General features: G+C 38.4%; 3 protein-coding genes across 6 annotated transcripts; 1 reads left to right on the top strand and 2 right to left on the bottom strand.

Annotated features, from left to right (window-relative positions):
* Positions 1-883: 883 nt before the first annotated feature.
* Positions 884-3,657, bottom strand: LOC136236681 (uncharacterized). Its single transcript, XM_066026911.1, has 4 exons — positions 3,561-3,657; positions 1,633-1,748; positions 1,189-1,369; positions 884-1,136 (listed from the first exon to the last, which is right to left on the bottom strand). Exons 2-4 carry the CDS (start codon positions 1,743-1,745, stop codon positions 1,014-1,016), a joined length of 417 nt encoding a protein of 138 aa, XP_065882983.1. The 5' UTR covers positions 1,746-1,748; positions 3,561-3,657; the 3' UTR covers positions 884-1,013.
* Positions 3,658-5,785: 2,128 nt separating this feature from the next.
* On the top strand, positions 5,786-21,127 carry LOC136236679 (protein O-mannosyl-transferase TMTC2-like). Of its 4 annotated transcripts, XM_066026907.1 has the most exons (10): positions 5,791-6,100; positions 6,164-6,378; positions 17,839-17,915; positions 18,031-18,092; positions 18,142-18,208; positions 19,387-19,442; positions 19,474-19,552; positions 20,024-20,155; positions 20,493-20,574; positions 20,687-21,123. In XM_066026907.1, exons 3-8 carry the CDS (start codon positions 17,879-17,881, stop codon positions 20,095-20,097), a joined length of 375 nt encoding a protein of 124 aa, XP_065882979.1. In that variant the 5' UTR covers positions 5,791-6,100; positions 6,164-6,378; positions 17,839-17,878; the 3' UTR covers positions 20,098-20,155; positions 20,493-20,574; positions 20,687-21,123. The 4 variants fall into 4 exon arrangements, with proteins under 4 accessions (XP_065882977.1, XP_065882979.1, XP_065882978.1 ...); XM_066026905.1 differs by lacking the exon at positions 6,164-6,378 and having other exon boundaries at positions 5,786-6,100; positions 20,687-21,127; XM_066026906.1 differs by lacking the exons at positions 5,791-6,100; positions 6,164-6,378 and adding an exon at positions 16,971-17,137 and having other exon boundaries at positions 20,687-21,125.
* On the bottom strand, positions 14,794-15,314 carry LOC136236685 (uncharacterized). Its single transcript, XM_066026914.1, has 3 exons — positions 15,265-15,314; positions 15,017-15,215; positions 14,794-14,964 (listed from the first exon to the last, which is right to left on the bottom strand). The coding sequence occupies exons 1-3, from the start codon at positions 15,285-15,287 to the stop codon at positions 14,815-14,817; spliced, it is 372 nt and encodes a 123-aa protein (XP_065882986.1). The 5' UTR covers positions 15,288-15,314; the 3' UTR covers positions 14,794-14,814.
* Positions 21,128-21,851: the final 724 nt, after the last annotated feature.

Below are 21,851 nucleotides of genomic sequence, written 5' to 3'. Positions count from 1 at the left end.
ACATGTACACATCTCTGCCTGACACCATTGTGAGCAATACACCATTGAAGAAACTATGTGTGCACATCAAATATTGTAGCTATGTCAAATTATGTCTTTGTTAGTATGAAATTATGTGACCACCCCTTGATCAGTTGTAATGATCAAATATAAGTGTATATTCACACAATAGTGCATTACAATGGTCTTAGGTATCGAGCACATTTTGCACGGGTACAACTAGTAAAACGCTAATACACTTAGAATTAAACTGAATTTCTCAACCATATGAAAGTACCATGATCTTCAGTTAATATCTAGAACAGCAGTATACAGTCAAGATGATATAGAGGGTGGGATGAATAAACTATAATGAAAGCAGCTCAGGTAGTGGAAGTGAACATACTCCATTCTTCCTACGTGTCAACTCCTATGCTAACTTGTAGACCACTACATTATTGTGTTCCATCCGAGTGTTAACTGAACCCTTTGTATGATGGAGTAATGGGTGTTTGATAACTTGCAAGGTCTACTGTTAGAAATATGATGATGTATCAGTTGAGTATGGTGGTGGTGAACAGTAGTAGGTAGAGGCCAACTCGTTGCTCTTCTGATTAAGCAGAAGTGTGTGTCCCTGTGAAGACACTTTCTAACTTGAATATTAGTGTGATTTGCTTGTTAATAGAAATTCTGACAGAAATCCCTGGAATTCAATAGTTTACTAGCCCGTTTTTTTTTTGTCAAGGGTATATTAAGTAGTTTGCTGTATAGTATCACTTTGAATTCTGAATTTTTGAGGTACTGTGTTTTGAACTGTTGTGTGTGCAGCACAAATCCTTGTAAGCTATCTAACAGTGTACACGTCTTGTTTCTTCCACAACTCCTTGATACCACAAATAGCGATTGTTTACACTAACAAATTACCATCAACTAGCTTGCTTTTAAAGTGATTTTGTTTTGCTTCTTACAAGATAACTAATACTTTAGATAAATAATGTGATGCTATAACTATAGCGTACGACTGTTATTAATGTTCATTGGTACTTAGGAAGTTGATGGAGATGTTTATAGAACATCTCCCAAGACTGTCTATCTTCAATAGTGAACTCTTCTTGTAGTAGTTCTTGAAGAGTCTCAATGATGGCGTCTTCTAACACCTACACATGTACAAGATAAAGACTGATCATTAATATTATCATAGATATTTACGACATATCCATTGACGTCCACTCCATAAATAGTGCCCATCCTTAGAGCAATGCTCTTTAGCCATTGTGTGTTTGTAATGTTTTGCACTAATCTATTAGTTGTTGTGATCACCGAGTGGCAAAAATCCTGTAGTTCATCATTCCCAAGACTGGAATCCAGTCCTGGTACTAATTCCTTAAATCTACAATAACAAAAAATAATATTATTTGTAATGATGTTTACTACAATAAACCTGTTAATATTGTGTTAATTAAAATAACGTCAATTGACGAATTATAGTACATACAGTGGAGCCCACAACAACCTCTACAGGTGCCATTTTGTCTGTTTGTGTGTACAAAACAACCTGCTATATAAGACCAACCAGTTATGGTACAAGTAAACATTGTTTTGATGTTACACTGTATGGAAGCTCACCATTTACTCTGACAAAGAATTACTTACTTTTTGCACAACTCTATTCCAACTCTTTCTATACTTATTCTACTATTGACTTTTTTCCAGCTTTCTTTAACTATGGTAGAATCTTGCTGTGACAATACTGGTTCACTGTTCATGATCTACAAATGAATGGATAGACCAGAGTAGCTAAAATTAATATCACTACACACAACAATCAGTTAACCATGTAGTATTGTTAGATAGGTACACTCACTGATGATCACTATGATGTGGCAGTTAAGAATGAAAAACAACTGAAAAAGAAGTGACATGTTTACTACATCCAGCATTTTAAATAGCAAATGTATCTTGTTAATAAGTGATAATTTGTAGTTTGTGTATGGTGGGTTAGCCCCACCCAGAAATGGTCAGGCCTTCTTTGATAGCAATTCATAGATTTATAGTACTGTGCTTGTTGGCCATGTTGAATGAGAGAGTTGTGAAGTATTCTACGAAACTGTATGTTTTGTCCTTGCAAACAAATTAGCAGATTAAATGAGTCACGTAACACTTTCACACCTCAGATCAAAGAAGCCTCCCGGGCTACATTTCGTATGTAGCCCAGCTAGCCGGGCTACAACTGGGCAGTGATTATATAGATGTTGAGGCCAAAACTGATTGTGGGGATCCATTAATACTCACGTGATTAGTTGGATTTTGCCATGAAAACCACTCAGATGGAGAGCGTTTTGTTATCCTCGCCATCCTACAAGTTGAAAAATGTTGGGCTAAGGTGAGAACTAGTTTTCCCCCCTTAAAATAACAAGCAAATTAAAAAAAAACAAAAAACAATTCAAAGTACATGTGATGGAAGCACCTGACCCTCAGATATTGCAAGGTCAAATGCTCCAATAGTCACTGGGCTGCTATGATGAGACCTGGCTCCATGCAAGCAGGTTACAGCTGACCTCAGTAAAGAAAAACTGGTGGAACATCTAATCCAGGACACTACACTACTACACTACTATAACTCTGGTCTCTCTTAGCAGTAAACAGAGATGACAACCTTTTGTAAGCAGTAGTGGCTGCACCTCCCATTCTCCCAAAAGTAGAGAATACCAAAGGGGTGAAAGAGCCCATTTCAACGTCCCTTACATGCTGCTCATACTTACACTGTCAAACCTTTTATATAGAGAAGAAACTGCCGTTACAATAACTAGGAGCAGTGGGATTAAAAACTCTTACATCAAAGAAAGCCTTTTTATGGTGGTTCCTCCAAAATCCTTGCACACTGACATCCAGGCATGCCTCATCCTCCACATTAGCTGTGGCATGGTGAAAAGATTCACCAGATAGGGGTTGCAACGCTGGCTCAATTGCCACATCATGACAAACTTCAGACAGAGCAGCTGTGGTGAATTTCCTAATCTATTATGATGTAGAGTAGGAAACCACCAGATGCACAGTTCATTGCATGATCAACAGTGAAGCCAAGTAAGTTCTGATTGCTTAAAATACAGCCGCTGACGTCTAAAGACATAACATTAGCCTTAGCTTGACGCTGGGCACTAACCACTGTTACCCTGAAATGAGTCTGCTGTTCAATGATCTCCTGGACTAAGGCTGAGGTAACCTGAAGGGAAGAGTCAAATTCAAAATTAGCATTGGCAGATCTAGAAGATCACACAACCCGAGCCCACCCATACGTGCTGGAAGGGCAAGCAGATCTCTTTCTAAGTCACTGACACATTTGCCAGTAACAACAGGAATAAATTCTTTATAGTTCAAGGGGTTGAAGAAAGTCAGAAATGCCAGGTAGAGTGCTATGGCTTATTCATCGATCGTTTCCGCTATTTTTTATTTTTTATTTTTGTTAAGATTGATGGCAATATAGACTCTATATGAAGATGTAAAACACACACGAATACGAAAACGCCCCCATCACGAAGCTACCACTCTGCACGGAGTAACCACTCTACAAGCAAGCTTACCTATCTAGGCCTTTAGTGAACTCCATACTTTTTCCATAAACGACTCAACTGCACTAATTAAAATCGCGTAACCGGAAATCTCCGTGATATCTCTAGGATATGTCCGCGAACGTAACCAGCTGCTGACCCATAATCGAAATTTTAGGTAAGTTATAATTATGCATATTATAATTAGTGATGGGCGATACCAGGATTTTCAGAACGATACGATATAGACTAAAATTAACCGATATTGATACTTTTCGATACGATATTGTAACATTAATTTGCATGTAAAAAATTGCTAGTTTTCTCACATAATTTGACAGTAGGTAACTATGGCTATGCACAATGGGGATTTCCCGCCCACGTACACAAGAGTAAGAAAATTGCTGAAGGTATTGGAAAGCTACAATTACCAAGTTGAAATACATTAATTCAGATCACGTGATGTATCGTATCGAATTCTGAAAATATATCGATACTTTTCGATATCAGCAAAAATCTAACGATACGATATAATATTGATATATCGCCCAACACTCATTATCGAGCTCATTATAATATATCCAGTAGCTGCATTTGGGTGATTGATCGCCCTGTACAGGCTGGGTGTTACATATTAGCTCTAACACGGCGCCAGACTAGGCCAATGAAACTTGATTACCAGTTTCTCGCTCAGATTTTTGAAAATTTGATGCGGGCGGGCGGTTATTATTCATTATGCACAACACACATCCAAACATGAAGATTTCTGCCAAAAAAAACAGTGAGATCTACATTAATTACTCTTGCATTAGCTAAAGTACGTTACTAGAATATTCAGCTAATTCTGTAACTCCTAAACAAGTGATTTTTCCATTAGAGTTTAGCTGATTGCTCTATTAGAATAAAAGTGACTGCTCTATTAGAGTATTTCAATCTGAAATACCAATAATGCGGGTGTATCAAAAGCATGCGGGCGATGACGCGAAACTGCAAATCAAATTTCATTGGCCCTAGGCTGAGTATGGCCCTTGTGCAGTCGGGCATACATATCGGGCAAAGCCCTCATGCCGTGTTACCAACTATTATTTACTATTATGACACAATTGAGATATCTGTCCTAGGCCATTACCAACCATCCACAGTCACGAATCTGCTGAATTTATTAACTTTTGTCCATCCTGTAGTGAAACCATCAAGGTCAGCCATCAAGAAACTTCTAGATACTGCTGCTTCTGTCAGTATGTTGGCATCCAGGAGAATATTCTTGGCGAAGGACTGTAGGGAGTGGAACTCTAATTAAGTAACATCCATATACTTGTATTTTTTTTTGTATTTTCCCTGGCCATGCCCACATTAGTTCCATTTGTGGTCCTTTTTGTGGTCGCATGTTGACCGAGGGCCCACATGCGTATTTATTGTACATATTTTCATCATTTGTGATGGTTTCTCCTTGTGATACAGTGAAACCTCACTTAGTGGCCAGTGGCCAGGTCCAGCAAGTCCAAACGTATTTTCCATTATATGAATTTAATTTTTGTTAGTAGGGCCACCTCATCATTAAGGCCAGTGGCCACATACCACATGCAGGACCCGTGACTAGTAAAACTAATCCAATGTTCCTTCAGTAAAGAGGTCAGCTGAGTGGGAAATCAAGGTATCACTGCTGCTCTTAAGTGCATATTTTAACTACTGAAAGCAGTACCCATTATTCTGGCAGTATGTATACCCCTTCATGCTTTTCTAATGTCTCGCTGGTACAGTGTAAGTTCCTAGATCAATTGCATGTACATTGCTGTTACAGCAACCAAGTTGCTGGTTTGTTGAAAACTGAACCTCAATATCATTATAAGGTCATTTTGTTGTTGACCAGTGTTGGGAAAGTTACTTTGTCATTGTAATATATTACATATTACTCTTTACTTTTGAGCAATGTAATAAGTTACAGTTACATATTACTCCAAATGAAAAGTAAATTAATATATTACAATAAGTTACTTTTACTCTGACCATACATATATATATATGGCCTTTCCTTTACACCTAGTTACTGAGCTAGCACACAACACTCCTGTAAATATAGCTACTGGCTTCTTGCACCTGTGTAGAGGTGCTCCTTGTTTTTACCACTTCAGTCATACCTAAACATTGCTGACAAATCACGTGACCAGTGTGAACTAATATTATTATAGGGGATTGGAACAGTAGCTATAGATTATTGCAGCCACTAAACTGTTGAGTAACACTAATTGGACCTGCTAATGTGTTATGAATATCGTTACACGTCGCTAACGAACTGTAATAGTAACGTGTTGGGCATGACGGATTCTGGCCCCCGTGCCCATTCTGTACGGGATGTTCTCAAATCTAAGCATCCTCCTGCTCAACCACTTCATTTGAACTGTTTATTACCTAACTGGGGCAATCCCCCTGTATCCCACCCTGTTGTGTTTGATGCTTTAGATGGTTGTCAGTTATTCGTTCTGCTGCTCTGCGAACAACTGGTGCTGCTGGCCCTTCGGGAATGGATGCCCGCTGCTGGAGACGACTCTGCACTGCCTTCCATTTGGCTTCAAGTGAGTTGTGTATTGCTATTGTTTTGTTTGCTAGACGCATTTGTTCATCTTTTGTCTCCCCAGATATTCCGGCTTGCCCCTTTTGTAGCTTGTCGTCTGATTGCTCTTGACAAACAGCCGGGTGTTCGGCCCATTGGTGTGTGTGAGGTAGCCGGGTGAGGCGCCTGGTGGCCAAGGCAGTTCTTTCTATCATTAGAGAAGATATCATGATGGCTGCGGGTCTTTACAACTTTGTGCTGGACAAATGGCTGGTGTGGAGGCTGCTATCCATTCTGTGTGTGAGTTGTTTGTTCGTGACTGAGGACTGTGATGCCATCCTGATGGTTGATGCAAGTAATGCCTTTAATTCCCTGAATAGAGTAGTGGCCTTGCACAATGTGAGACAGATTTGTCCTCCTTTTGCGACAATTTTAATTAATATATATCGATCCCCTGCTTGTTTATTCATCTCTGGAGAGGTTTTAATGTCTGAAGAAGGTACTACACAGGGTGACCCCTTAGCTATGCCTTTGTATGCCTTGGCAACCATTCCGTTGATACAGCAACTACCATCAGGAGTCGAACAAATTTGGTATGCCGATGATGCTTGTGCTTGTGGAAAACTAGGTGCTTTGCGTGAATGGTGGGACCGCCTTTGTGAGTTAGGCCCTTCTTTTGGGTACTTTGTCAATGCGGCCAAGACTTGGCTGGTCACGAAGGATCATTTGTTTCAAGACTCTATTTCTTCCTTCAGTGGGTCTGGTATCAGAATTACCAGTAATGGCCGTCCTTATTTTGGGGCTGCCATAGGTTCAGAGAGTCATACAATTCTTTGTTACTGACAAGGTCAAGGGCTGGTCTGAAGAGATTACTGTTTTTGCTAGATTTGCGGAGAGTCAGCCCCATGCTGCTTACTGTGCTTTTACGCATGGTTTGTCGAGCCATTGGATGTTTGTTTCTCGGACTGTCCCCTTTGACAGTGCGATCTTTCAACCCCTTGAGGATGTGATTCGTCAACTGTTTATTCCTACCTTATCAGGCTGTCCACTGCCGTGTGATAATTTACGACAATTGTTTGCTCTTCCTGCTCGTTGGGGAGGCCTGGGTATTTTTATTCCAACCATCACAAGTAACAATGAGTTGGCTGCTTCCTGTCATATTGCTGAGCCTCTTTGTTTGTGCATTCACGACCATTCTAAGAGCTTTATTGAGGCTATTTCTTTCCAGCAGTCTAGAAAATCTTTTGTGCGCAAAGCAAAGTTAGACACTTACTCTAAGACTTCTTCTGAATTACGTCAGTAGTTGGAACCCACACTGCAGCGTGCAGTGGAGCTAGCATCTGTGAAGGGGGCTTCGGATTGGCTTACAACTCTCCCCTTGAATGAGCATGGTTTTGCTCTACATAAGTCCGCCTTTCAGGATGCCCTGGCTTTGTGTTACGGTTGGCCTCCCCTCCGTATTCCAACTCTTTGTGCTTGTGGGGCTTCATTCACTGTGGATCATGTACTCTCTTGTCCGAAGGGGGGACTACCTTCCCTTTGCCACAATGAGATAAGGGACCTCACTGCTACCCTTTTGACAGAGGTGTGCTCCCAGGTGTGTACTGAACCAGAACTGCAGCCCGTCCATAATCCTGATGAGTTCCATCTTTCTACCTCAAATACTCAAGAAGGGGCTCGCTTGGACATTGCCATGAATGGTTTTTGGGGTAGTCGTTCTGAGAGTTGTTTTATTGATGTTCGCGTTTTTAATCCGCTTGCCCCATCTAATAGTTCTTCATCGCTTTCTTCTACCTTTAAGAAGCATGAGTATATCAAGCATCAAGCTTATGGTCAGAGAATTTGTGAGGTTGAGCATGCTTCTTTTACACCTATCATCATGTCAGCAACAGGGGGGTTGGTTCATGAAGCTACAGTTTTCTACAAGCGTCTGGCTTCCCTCCTATCAGCTAAGTGGGGTGATGAATACTCTGTAGTCCTGGGTTGGCTTCGGTGTTGTCTTGGTTTTTCTCTGCTCCGCTCGGCTATTCAGTGCATTCGAGGTGCGCGTTCATCCATTGGTGCTTACACTAGGGCTCCACCACCAATGGATTTAGTGCAAGTGGAGTCCCGCTTGTCAGAGTAACATGCTGGCTGCGTTACTCTGTTTTCTTTTGTCTTTTACAGTTGTCCAGCACGTGCCTTTCTTGTGCTGGGGTGGTAGGCAAGGGCAGTCCATCAAGCCTGGGTTAAAAAAATATTTAAAAAAAATAAAATAGTAACGTGTTGCATAATAACACATTACTTTCGTTACTAATATAACGAACAATGGGTTCCTTGAAAGTTATATTACTAGACTATGATATACTAACGTGTTATATTACTTGAAATCACAAAATGTAATAACTATTATGTAACGCGTTATTCCCAACACTGTATAGTGACTGCATTAATTCAGTAAGGTAAGTAAGGGGGTTTCCGGACAACTGCGTATTCCGGATACTTAGTTTATAATCCGCTACTGAGGGATGGAATGGAAACCAATCAGCCTATGGTTTGAGTACCTAAGTACCCCACTTGTGTGCTATAAAATACCAAAGTTTTATCTCAATAGCTTCAAGGATTACTGAGAATTGCTTGCGCATGTAGAATATTTTTGTGTAAAAAAACTTTCTATATGCATGTTAATAGTAGATTGAGGGCATCGTTCATAATTCTAAGCGACCATATGCACCACAAATTATTGTCAATCACACTATACAGTGAACGGATATATGGTTTAGAGATAGTAAAACTGGCCCATTACCTGCGTCATGTCAACTTGAATGCGCAATTAGCACAACCAGCAGCCTGGAGAAGCCTGCAGCAACTGGGCCACATTGCTAAAGTATGCTGTTTCTGTGTTCAGGTAAGGGCTGGTACAGATTTCCAGGCAGTAGACCAAACTTCGCATCTTTGAAAGCGTTGCAAGACAACTGCAAGGTCAGGAGTAGCATAACGCAATTCTGCTGCTAAAAAAATCACTGCCATAAGCAAAGTAACCAGCCAAACAGAACGCTATCAGTCTCTGCTGGGCCATGGAACTCAGTGGAGTGCATCAATTCCCATAGCAATGCCAGGTATGCCTACTTTTACTGGTGTCCGGAAACCCCAGCCACATAAATTTTTAGCATTTTCTCAAATTGCAAATTTAGACCGTTCTTTCTCCTAGCACCCTACCCTTTACCACTCACAATTTATACCACTGATAGCCTATTTCATTGGCTACCATTTGGCACCAAGCATGTTAGAATGTGTTCTTCTCTCGAGGAGAAATAAATAATTTTCTAATACTTGTACAAACTTTGTCCGGAAACGCCCGCCCCTACCTTAGTATAGGGCCGCTTATCATGGGTCCTATAGATGGCCCTATTAACGAGGTTTCACTGTACACTGATTGAGGCTAACTTGGCACTTTTGATAGATAGAAAGGTGTACATTTGAGGTTGAAGTTGTTTTTCTTACTTGATTGGGGGCCACTGAAGGTGTTGCAACATTGTCTCAGTGGCTTGCTCATTGTGTCACTGTGTGCACAGGTTTATTGGTGGAGGGTTGGTGACCCATTGATTCCCTGGACTGTTAATAGTCTAATAAAATATAGATACATTGTGGTCTAAATAAAGTGCCTTCCTTCTTCACTATTACTGACATGTTTGTTCAGTGACAATTGACACATTCACTGGGTGGAGTGGCATCTGAGGAGTTCATATTACCAAGGATTACATCCCTGACAGGTATATTTTAACCTTATCTGCCTCCTTAGTATGTGTTTGTCCATATCTGAGCAATACTACCTCCCAAACTTAAATCTGGCTCCGTTTTACTCACATAGTTTTACAGTTCATAAATACCACCAAACTTAAACACTCAAAAGTTATGGCTGTTAGCATTTCGAGAAAGAATTTCATGTTTATAACTGCACAAGATAACTGTTTATTGATCTTACGTCATCATGGTGGGCATCATTCGAATTGCTGTTCAGTAAGGATCCTTGTCACAACTTTATCTATGTACTAGAGATTTGCAAGTGATTACAGTTTGTTTGAAATCAGTACAATATAAGGGGCTCATTAATTACTCAACTGCCTACCCTATTAGAGCAATCAGATTACATTTCTGCTAAGTGGAAGTTGGTGTACTGTACTTGGAGGGTGTAGGAGGTCTAGTGTGCACATGTTTAATGTTAACAGGTAGTAGAACTTGTAAGCACAGTGCTTGAGTGAGTGATTTTAAAGCTCTACTAGAGATCAATAATTGATGTACAATGTTTCTACTAAATTGTGTTGTGCCGTAGCTTGAAAGTTTTACCATAGAGTCTGGTTACCAAATTTCTGTTCTGATTAATCAAAATCAAAATGTTACCATCAATCTGTACTCACAGAAATGGAATTCAGTGATTTTAAGTAAAAGAGATGTTCATGTAAGGCATATAGCTGGATGAAGTTCTGTACTCTTGTTCACAAAGGAATACAGTCGGATCAAACAACCACTAAGATGTGTCAATTATTCTGAAGTACTTTCAGGCATCAGATTTGTACTGAACTGTTTTCTGATTATATCACTAACAAAGTTAAATGTTGTGTATGCATGAAATGTGCTAACACAGTAATTGACTTTGCAAGTACGATTTCAGTATATTTACTGTATGGAAGCTCACCATTTAAAAAGAATTACTTTTTGTGCAACTCTATTCCAATTTCTAAACTTATTCTGCTAGTGACTTTTCTCCAACTGTTCTTAGAATCTTGTTGTGACAATACTGGTCCTCTCTGTGAGCAGACTTCTGTAGAAAGCTGAGCAGGAAATGGTTCTTTCCTTCTGGAATATGAGCCACTCCCCCAGCAGAACTGCCAATTGTTCTCCAAAAGAACCTCAGTTTAATAAACAACCTCCCTTCACCATGCAGCACTGTGGTGGCACTTGGACCGGACATAGCCTACTCCATCATTCTTTTGCAGGCCCAAAGTGAAGTTCACTGTTGATGGCCTTTATTTGTAGGGTGATAATTCCTGGATAGCAAGACCACCCGCAATATAGTGAAATCCTGTAGGGTTCATGTAATACTTATCTTATGATACCTCCAAACATCAGACATATATAACTGCTCTATATATATATTCTGATTATATCTCCAAAGTGGAATTATAATCTGTATAGAATGGATTAACATGGTATTCAACATTGTATACGTTAATATCTATCTTAGTGGTTTCACTATATACAGATAAGCTAATACTAGTACAGAAAATAAAGTGATATTACAACTATAGTGTATGAGTGTAAGTGTTTATTGGTATCTAGGCAACAGGTGAATATATTGATAAAACATCTCCCAAGACTCCTTTACATCTGCAGTAAACTCTTCTTGCATTAGAGCTTGTAATGTTTCAATGATGGCATCTTCTAACACCTACACATGTACAAGATAAAGACTGATCATTAATATTATCATAGATACTTACAATATATCCATTGACGTCCACTCCATATATAGTGGCCATCCTGAGAGCAATGCTTTTCAGCCATTGCGTGTTATGAATATTCTTTATAAATTCATTTGTTGTCAGGATGACCATATAGCAGAAATGTTGCAAATCACCATCCCCAATACTGGTGTCTAATCCTGGTACTAATTCCTTAAATCTGTAACCATATAAGAATTATTTGTAATGATGTTTACTACAATAAACTTGTTAATAGAATATTGATGGTGATAATATGAAGAATTACGCAAAATGACGTCAATTGACAAATTACAGTACATACAGTGCAGCCCACAACAGCCTGTACAGGTGCCATTTTGTCTGTTTGTGTGTAAAGAACAACCTGCCATACAAGACCAACCAGTCATGGTACAAGCAAACATTGTTTTGATGTTAGTTACACTGTATGGAAGCTCACCATTTACTCTGACAAGAATTACTTACTTTTTGCACAATTCTTTACCCACTTCTTCTAAACTTTTCCTGCTAGAGACTTTTCTCCAGCTATCCTTGACCATTGTAGAATGTTGTTGGTGCAATATTGGTCCACTGTTCATGATCTACAAATGAAATGGATAGACTAGAGTAGCTAAATATCACTACACACAACAATCAGTTAACCATGTAGTATTGTTAGATAGGTAGGTACACTCACTGATGATCACTATGATGTGGCAGTTAAGAACAACTCAAATTGTTAGCGTTTCAGTCACCAAACAATATCACCAGAAGTGACACGTTTACTACATCCAGTATTTAAATAGTAAAAGTGTGGTGTTAATAAGTGATGATTAGTAGTTTGTGTATGGCGGCTCTGCCTCATGTAGAAATGGTGTTAAGCCTTGTTCAATAACTATTAGATATTACCATTGGATAATGACTAAATTTATAGTACTGTGCTTGTTTACTGTGTACATATTGTTCTTATTTGCTGAAATTGTCTACATTTCTCATTGCAGTCATACAGATTAAATGAATTTTATATTCTGGTTGAGGCTAACTTGTGGTTCTTTTGGTAGATAGAATGATTGGGGGTTATGAAGATGTTGAATATTACGTCTGGATTGTTCATTATATCACTGTGCACAGGTTATTGGTTGGTAATGGTGACCTATTCCCTGATAGCCTGTTGACTAGCAATAAATGAATGCATCAATACTCTTTTCATTATTGACATGTTTGTTGAGGGTTGACACATTCACTGGTAAGTACAGTGGATCCTTGTGACATCGTATCTGGATAATTGAGAAGTGCATGTCGGTTATCCTGTACAACATCAAGGATAGCATTCCCAACAGATATGCTTGAAAGTAATGTTACCTGCCTTCTTAGCATGTATCCATCCATATCTTGCCAATACCAACCTTAAAATCTTGGTGCCATTTTACTCAACATCACACATTGTTAGAGTTTATAAAAGCTAATGAACTTAGGTGCTTGGAGTTATGGTCATTGCAAGAAAGAATATATACTATAGTGTTTCATGCAGGTATAAAAAAGTATAGCTATCTTGTAAAATGCCGTTGATCCCTGTGCACTGCAAATTATAACATTTTGTGTGTGTGACTTTAGTGTCATGTAGGGGCTTCAGTGCTTACTGGAGCTGCCACATATTTGGCAATCTCGAATCCCCGATCAGTTAGGGTAGCAGTTTGTTTTAAAATCCTGATTTGACTGTCTAAAAACTTGTCTCTGACTCTTCCACTACAAGCAGATGCTGTAGTTACATGTTTGCATTGAGACCATGTGGATGATGACTGGAGGTTCCAGTTGTGTTCTCAATGATTGCTACAATCTTAGTCCTATATGTTACCCAAAAGCAACTGTACATGGTCTTCCATAGTTCCTCTTTTTCAGGCCACTCGATAAGTTACTCATGAGAAGTCATTTCATGAAAACACCTGGGGATAATCGCTGTATAATTTGCAATATCTTGAAATTTCAAGTTAAGCTTCAATTTCATGAGAATTATCATGACTGACATCCAATATTTCTCACCATGTGCAAAAGAGCCCATTACTAGTTCAAACGCTTTACAACAACAGAACTTTTATAGTGTAGACCTTGGCATGATCCAATAGAACATGAGAGACTGTCTGCACAGCATTTTAGGTCTTGGAGTTTGGGTTTCACTGTTAACTATCATTACCACATTATCTAGATTGTTTTGTTTTTATGCAGAAATCTCGTGTAATTCATCTTTCCCAAGACTTGTATCTTTCAGTCCTGGTACTATATAATTCCTTAAATCTACAACCATAAGAATTACATAATGATGTTTACTACAATAAACTTGTTAATAGAATATTGATGGTGTTTATATGGGAAAGTGTGAAAATGACGTCAATTCATGATAAATAGTACAGGTACCAGTTTGTATGTTTGTTTGTACAAAACAACCTGCTATACAAGACCAACGAGTCATGGTACAAGCGAACATTGTTTTGATGTTACAAGTTCACCATTTACTCTGACAATGAATTTTCGGCTAGACTTTCTCCAGCTTTCCTTGACTATAGTAGAATATTGTTGTGATAATACTGATCCACCATTCACTTCTCTGTGGGTAGACCTCTGTAGAAGGAAATGGTTCTTTCCTTCTGGAAAATGAGCCCCTCCCCTCTTCCAGCAGAGCTGCCAACAATTAAATAAATTCTTCTCCAAAAAATCTCAATAAACAACCTCCCTTCACCATGTAGCACTACAGCCGTACTCCATTGTTCTTTTGCAGTCTTTAAATGAAGTTCATTGTTGTTTAGTTAAGGTCCACAGGTCTTTGTTAAGATTATTTGTATAGTGGAAATACCTGGACTGCAAGACCACCTGCAGTAAAGTGAAAAATTCTGCTTCCAAAGGGTGGATGGGCTGTAAAACCTTGAACAAAGATAATGACTGGGATCTTCTTGACTGATTACTTTTCAAGCTCAGAATGTAAGATATGACCATACTTTGCTTGTATGATTAACTTGTTGGCATGCCCCACACTGTTTCCAACACATAATGAATGTTTATCATTGCATCTTCAGTCAGTGCATCGCTGTCAACCACAATTGCACACGAGCAGGTTGTACATGGATCTGAGCAATGCTCCCTATATTAGTGAGCAGTTTGCTATCATCATTTAGGGTAATAATCATTAATGGTCAATGGCATGTGTGTGTGTGTGTGTGTGTGTGTGTGCGCGCACGCACTATACAACTACAACTAACACCGAATCTATATGCTACATGGTTCTTTATTCTTCTTTCACTGTCAAGTTAGAGGTAGTAAGTGTAGGAACTGATAGCATTTCTGCCATGACTTTCTGACATGACTTTCTGACATGAACATTAAACTCAGTTTTGAGAAGTGACTGCATTGTCTCTATAATGGCCTCTTCCAAAGCCTGTAATGTTGGGTATAATTAGTATACTAATGTAGTAGTTGTTGTAACTTACATAGTAGCCTTCAATTTCCACTCCTTCAATAAAGTTCATTTCTGTTGAAAGACATTTTAGCCAGTGAGTATTGTGGATCATGTATACAATTGTGTTGGTAGCCTTAACAATCATGAGACAATACTCCTGCATCCCTTCCATGCCATTCTCAAACATGTTTTCACAGTAATCATCCAAACCAGGTGTTAGCTCTAGTAGTCTGAAGAGAGTGGTATAATTTACTGTAATCTTATGTAATTGTAACATACTTTTTACACAGTTCTACTCCCATTGTTTTCAGTCCAATTTTGACAACTTTCTTCCACTGCACCAATGTACCATGGCTCCATAATGTAGTGAGCATGTACTAATCTATAGTAAGCAGAGCCATTTAAGCTGGCTGTATTACAAGTAGGCCTGTAGACAGCTAGACAGTAGTAAAACATGTTGTGACGTACCAACTGATAACAGTGTGGGATTAGCCAGTATTTTAGTAGTTGCAATGAGGAAATGGTCACCTATATTTCTAGTGTTGGAATCTGAAACTTTATGTTTGTAAGGTAATACTGGTGGGCTCTGAAACCCAAGTAGTAGTTAAATGTTTATCAAGTGTGAGTCAGACAAGGAAATGATTCAGGTAGATATCAATACTACATACATACATTAATTAAGCTGTAGAATGCAATTTCTATGTAGTGTGTGTGTGTGTGCGCACATGTGTGTTTTGATGTGTTTCAGAAAAGCACTGCATTTACTGTTAACACTTTTTACACTGCAGCCATAATAACTAATAATGATCTTCGTCCGGACTCATCATGGTCAGACATTTTAGTCAATGACTTTTGGGGCACACCACTCCAACACAGTGGCAGCCACAAATCATATCGGCCTGTTTGTGTTGCCACTTTTAAACTAAATTACTTACTCAGAGAATTTGAACCTTTCGGTTATCACCTAATTAATGTTATTTTACTTTCTTCTATTTGACTGAACATATATTTGGGACTGCAACATTTCCAAGACTTATAGCAACACTATTATTCATATTACATCCCATACATACTGAAGCTGTTGCAGGTGTTGTTGGTAGAGCTGAGATTCATGCTTGTCTGTTTTTCCTATCATCTCTACTAGCCTATTTCAGGAGTGTACAATACAGTTATAATAGTACAGTAACAAGTGTGGACTTCAACTGGTATTGGCTGGTGTGCAGTATGTTATGTGCTGTATTAGCATTATTTTCTAAGGAGCAGAGTGTAACAGTATTGGGAGTGTGTGGTGTAGTGGATGTGTTCTTAATCAGTCAGGTCAATGTGGAACTGAAAGACTTCCTAAGGTAATGTGCTTACGTAAACACTGCACATTTCTTTTTACTTCCACCACTTCCACTTTGGTGATGTTGGATAGATAAGATTTTGTATTTCCCTCTTAATATGGCCTTTGCAGGTTTGTAGGATCATTTTAACCATTACATAACTACTGTTAATGTGTTACAAAATGACTTGATAAACACTAATGCTTCTTTTTTTTATCCCTGTAGCCCAGATTATCAGGGCTCAGAAGACGGTTGACAGTCATCATACTGACATTACTGGGATTATTTGGTCTTCATTTTTATGTGATGGGAAACAAGCCACCATTCTTTTCAGCTTCAGATAACCCAGCTGCTGATTCAGACAGTTTCTTAACACGTACACTGATTTTTCGTTACCTGCCAATGCCGGTTCAATACCTGGTTACTGCTGTGTCCATCTACCCTTAGTTTTGACTGGTCCATGGGGGCAATTCCTGTACTTCATTCTTTAAACGACATAAGAAATCTCTTTACAGTAATTTGGTACAGTAGTTTAGCAGTCATTTTATTTGCTTGTATCAAGAACTTGAGAGTAGCCATTATATTTAGTGGCACTGGAGGGGTAGACAGGTGTCAAGTGTTGCTGGTTGGGTTGTGTGTGATGGTGTTGCCATTTATCCCAGCTACAAACTTGTTTTTTTTTAATGTTGGATTTGTTGTGGCAGAGAGGATCGTTTACATACCCAGTATTGGATTTTGTTTTGTTAATTAGCTGTAGAAGGGATTTATCTGATCCACTGCAACTGTAGTAGTCTGATGAAGAAAGTGACTTGTCCATATTTAAAGGAGTAAGAGTGTTTAATAAAGTCAGGTGCTTTTGGTGTTTGTGATATTTTTCTTTGTTTTGTTTGTTGTGAGGACATACGAGAGGAACAATGGGTTTTTCTCCTTTCAGCAACTTTTCAAGCACACCTTATGTAGCTAAAGTCATTGAGCAGGCTGTAGGACCAGGTGTCCTATAGACCTTCAGCACTTGTGCTGTAAAGCATTAATAAAAAAAAAATTGTGTGTGTGTGTGTGTGTGTGCGTGCGTGCGTGCGTGCGTGTGTGCGTGCGTGCGTGCGTGTGTGTGTGTGCCCACCCAGCTGTAACATCAATGGGTACCTGGTGTAAACTGGGGAAACAAATGCTCAACTGTCCATGTCTCGAGCAGCTGAAGGTCCAGGTGGGACTTTGGGTGCCCACACCTTCAACTGTGAGACATGGTACAGCCTCCTGCGGGTTACTAGTCCTGCCCCAGGAGGGCATGCCTGCATAGCACCTGAGTAGCGCACAGCTACCCTAGTGCCGGCCACAGGGCAGCATGACCGCTTAACGGCAGCTGAAGGCTTTTTTTTTTTTTTGCTTTGTGTGTGTATGTCTGTATGTATGTATGTATGTTGTGGATCATATTGCCATGTACTGTTTTACATGTGAGCTGTTTTTAAATGCCAAGGTGTATGATTTTTCACTTAATAATGGTGTAACATCTCCTTTGTAACTACTTCAGGGGAACACTTCTTTATGGTGAAGGACAGTACCCACAGGCCATGGACTCATTTCAAAAGGCCACAACCTTTCTGGCAGGTATGTTGGGCGTGTCCTTAATTCATGTACTTGCATAGCTTCAATACTGTACTGTAGTAATCATTTGTTTTTATGGTATGTACATGCACACTTATACTCATTTTTGTGTTACTAGCTGCTCACCTAAACCTTGGTTTGACGTTGTCTGCACTGGGACATGTTGTAGAGGCAGAAAAGGTGATACATACTGGTACTATTACATGTTATTACATTGTTCACACACCAGGTGTTGAAGCATTGTGCTGTTATTAACTCTGATGGAGTGAAAGATCCTAAAGCTCACATGAGTTCAGGTACAGACTAGACAACCTCAAACAGTATAATTATAAAATTTATAGTCTTGAAATGAGCACATTAAGATAAATAGCATGCTTAAAGTGACAATTATCAACAAGTTTTATGGACTCAGTGGGAGGGAAAGACTATAGCTATTTATGTTAAATCCACAGTCACTACTAATGCCTGCTATAAATGCAACTCTGGTAGCTATTCTGTACTGACTGGTCTCCACGTGTCATAATTTCATGTTTAAAGACATGATCATGATGCATGCAGTCATCCTTGTGTTTCTGGTGGGGTATACTTTGCTGCTACTTCCTTTACAGTAATCCACTACTATATCCACTATACTTAATCACTACACACTAGTGATCCACTGAAAGCCTATACACTCTCTGTACACTTACACAGCTCAATTCATTATCCATCATGTATACTACTTACACACAACACAACACTTCTATACCTGTACTGGGTGTACTCTATCAGTCTTGGGATAGTGGTAGTTCTCCTTTGAAGTAGCAATAGGACAGTAGTAGAATCCTTCAACAACTGCTATTGTTTGAATTACTGGACTAATTCTTACTTTTAACAAGTATTGTAGGCTAAAGGGAGTCTTCAGTGATCACAGCATATTTGTATATCAACAGCTACCAGTGTATATTATATGCTATTGCCTGTCCCACACACGGCTGAGCTGATTTTCTGCCTCAGTTTTAATGTCTCAGTAGCCTGGAGGCCAGGAGAGGCCATATTAGATAATTATGCACAAAATGTTCAAATTTGCACCTGAAAAAAGATAGAATGTGCAAACAAATTGTGAGTTTGTAAAACTAGTTTTGATGTCTAACAGTTTTTGTGTTGTAAAAATTATATGAGAATTTCTTACGCAAAATTTTTAGCTATAGAAGGTTTTCAAACATTAACTGTGTGGTTTGCTGTTGGCTTTAGCTAATACTGTAACTTATGGCTAGCTTTCAACTAAGACACAATAAGAATCAAGAACATGGCTAAATCCTTTTTTCCACTGTGGTTACCGGTACTGCAAAAGATCAAGTTACTCTAGTAGTGCAGTCATTAATGCAAAATTCATTCAGTGTAAAAATACTTTTGCATGAAAATTTATTTTGCATGGAAATAAAGTGAATTATAATACAGTGCACTATTGCATGTAAACGTTTCTCTCTTTCAGTGACATCTTGTTTATTTAATCTTGGAAACTTGTATGTGGAGAACAAGAGACATAAGGTAAGATACAATATGGTCTACAATGATGTAGGAGGCTGTGTTGGTGTTGAATGAAGCACTACAGAAGAAACCAAGAGACTACAGTACACAAGGAATACACAATTTGTTAGGTGAGTTAGAGGCTAGTATCCCTATATCTAGTTCTACAGCAAATCCATTAACAGTTCATTTTGTTTTAAAAGCTTGCTCTCAATTTTGATATCAGTTGTGAAAAGCAGTGCCTACCGTATGTTTTATTAGAGTGAGTAATTGAAATAGAGCTCTAGTGTACCATATAGAGGGATTAAACTTTGGCAAATTTGGTGATTTGCTACAAATTTGCCAAAGTTTAACCCGCCAATTACTTGTAGCTCCTCAGATTAACATCTTTATAGCTAAACATTGAGCTTGAATTCACCTAAGTTTATTTCAATTTAGCTTGCTATTCGTCAAAGTTTACCTCCATCAAAGTTTCCCTCTATATAATATTTATTTATTTATTTATCAAATTCTGAACACTTTTTATGAATGAAGTGGTATGCAGCTACACATTCATAATATCGTATAATTGTACATTTACAGTTGTGTGTTATCTATGTCAGTATTATTAGGGAAGGCGTACACATTTATTGGAGATTTAGAAAACGCTGAGCACTACTATAATAATTGTGATTAAAGCAAAAGCTGATCATCTACCAGTTATACTTAACTATTCACAGTTTCTTATACAATGAGTAAGGTGTTCTTTGTTGTGATCATCTAACGGCATTCAAAAGTGTTGACTTTCTGTGTTTTTATTTCTAATTTACTATTCTAGTAAAAGGCATAGTTGTATCACTGTACTTGATTTAAAGTCATCATTAGGAACTTATTCTATAGGCTACTTTAAAGGATGAATAACCATTGTAACAACAGTTTCTCATTTGAGGCAATGATGAGTAGTGGCTGGTTTTTCAGTTGATAGGAGCTAAGCACAAAATTATATGTGTGTTGCTGTTACTTTGATTGAACCTTATAGGATACACTGTATAACTTTGCTAAACACACTTGAATGATGGATACACTTCACAGGGTCGTATTCAAGAAGCAAAGGAGTTGCTAATCCATGGTGTGGGATATAATCCTGACAGACACGAAGTGTATGCTTCTCTTGGTAAGTAAATGATAAGTACTATTTTACAATAATAGCTATTGTAGTGTTGACTTTCTTGGTTGGCAAGTTGTAAGTTGATTGCTTATGTAAATGTTGATTTGTTGACCTTCAGGAGAAGTATTGGTGCAGAGTGGTGACACTGGCAAAGGAATTGAAGCATTTGAGAAAGCTAGTCAACTTGCACCAAATGATGAGAATTTACTGTTGTCTGCTGCTCATTGTTTGATAGGTGTATGATGTGATGCATAGTATATATCTGTTATAGCGGAACTAAAATTATCTTCTTTTTAATCAATGCCATTGTGATTGCTCTATTGTTTAATGATCATCTAGTTATGTTACAGTGTTCCCTTGATTATCTCAATTCTCAGTTATCTGAACACTCAACAGTGAAAATGACTGTTCTATTAAAGTGTTTTGTTTAAAGTGTGCATTAATTTGGATGTGATTTTTTCTCATGATCAAGAGAAATGGCATTTTAGCCAACCTGATGATTATAATAGTGACAACAGTAAAGGCAATAATAGTTAACTCTTGGCAAAGAGGATTACAGAAATTAATGAAAATGAGATTAAGTAGCTACATGAACTGTGTGCTGGGATTAAAAATAATGTGCTAAGCAATAATTCCAGTACCACTGCATGCAGCTGTAGTTACATAATTCCTTTATAAAGTATAGTTGCTATGTAGAACACTGCCAGCTGTGTTTGTTGTCTGTTGAATAAAGTTTGTACGAGACATTGTATTGGCGTATATGATAACATAAGGCACTATAGCAACATGCAGGAATTTGAGTATACTGCAAATCTTAATTGAGATAACTTCAAAAACTTCTTGGGTGAGGTGCACATGTTTGTCCTATATTACATCAACACTCATGCATCAAATTCTACCAGCCATCTGGCTCCACCCAATCACAAAATCAACATCCATGACCGGCACACTAATTCAGCAACTATATTTCAACTGTTGTGAACTTTGGCTAGCTAGCTAGCTTCATAATTATAGACTTTTACCCCTCTCTATTTATTATATTTATAATTGTAAGACTCAAATATGTACAATGATTAATTACAAATTAAATTAGAATGTAAGAAAGTAATTAAGTAATTGAAGAGATCACTAGTGTACAAGTGTAGAGAATTGTTGTAGAGTTGGTGCATTGACAGTGACACTTGGTAAAGCATTCCACTGAGGGATTACTCGTGGAAAAAAGCTGAACTTGTAGCTATTAACTGTCGAAGATATTGTAGCGCAAATCTTTTGTTGTGACCTCT

The sequence above is a fragment of the Dysidea avara genome, chromosome 10, assembly GCF_963678975.1.
Source record: "Dysidea avara chromosome 10, odDysAvar1.4, whole genome shotgun sequence".
Classification (NCBI taxonomy): Eukaryota; Metazoa; Porifera; class Demospongiae; order Dictyoceratida; family Dysideidae; genus Dysidea; species Dysidea avara.
Note: the sequence above shows the minus strand (reverse complement) of the source record. Positions and strands in the feature narration are given on the sequence as shown.

Excerpts from the sequence above, each read along its gene's own strand:
- LOC136236685 (XM_066026914.1), bottom strand. The coding sequence starts at position 15,287 with ATGGGAGTAGAACTGTGTAAAAA. Across the intron at positions 15,216-15,264 it reads GGAGTAGAACTGTGTAAAAA|ACTACTAGAGCTAACACCTG; the intron begins GTATGTTACAAT and ends CACTCTCTTCAG. Across the intron at positions 14,965-15,016 it reads TGGAAATTGAAGGCTACTAT|GCTTTGGAAGAGGCCATTAT; the intron begins GTAAGTTACAAC and ends CCAACATTACAG.
- LOC136236681 (XM_066026911.1), bottom strand. The coding sequence starts at position 1,745 with ATGAACAGTGAACCAGTATTGTCACAGCAAGATTCTACCATAGTTAAA. Across the intron at positions 1,370-1,632 it reads GGAATAGAGTTGTGCAAAAA|ATTTAAGGAATTAGTACCAG; the intron begins GTAAGTAATTCT and ends TTGTTATTGTAG. Across the intron at positions 1,137-1,188 it reads TGGACGTCAATGGATATGTC|GTGTTAGAAGACGCCATCAT; the intron begins GTAAATATCTAT and ends GTACATGTGTAG.
- LOC136236679 (XM_066026905.1), top strand. The coding sequence starts at position 5,988 with ATGGTTGTCAGTTATTCGTTCTGCTGCTCTGCGAACAACTGGTGCTGC. Across the intron at positions 18,093-18,141 it reads ATGTTGTAGAGGCAGAAAAG|GTGTTGAAGCATTGTGCTGT; the intron begins GTGATACATACT and ends TTCACACACCAG. Across the intron at positions 19,443-19,473 it reads TGGAGAACAAGAGACATAAG|GAGGCTGTGTTGGTGTTGAA; the intron begins GTAAGATACAAT and ends ACAATGATGTAG.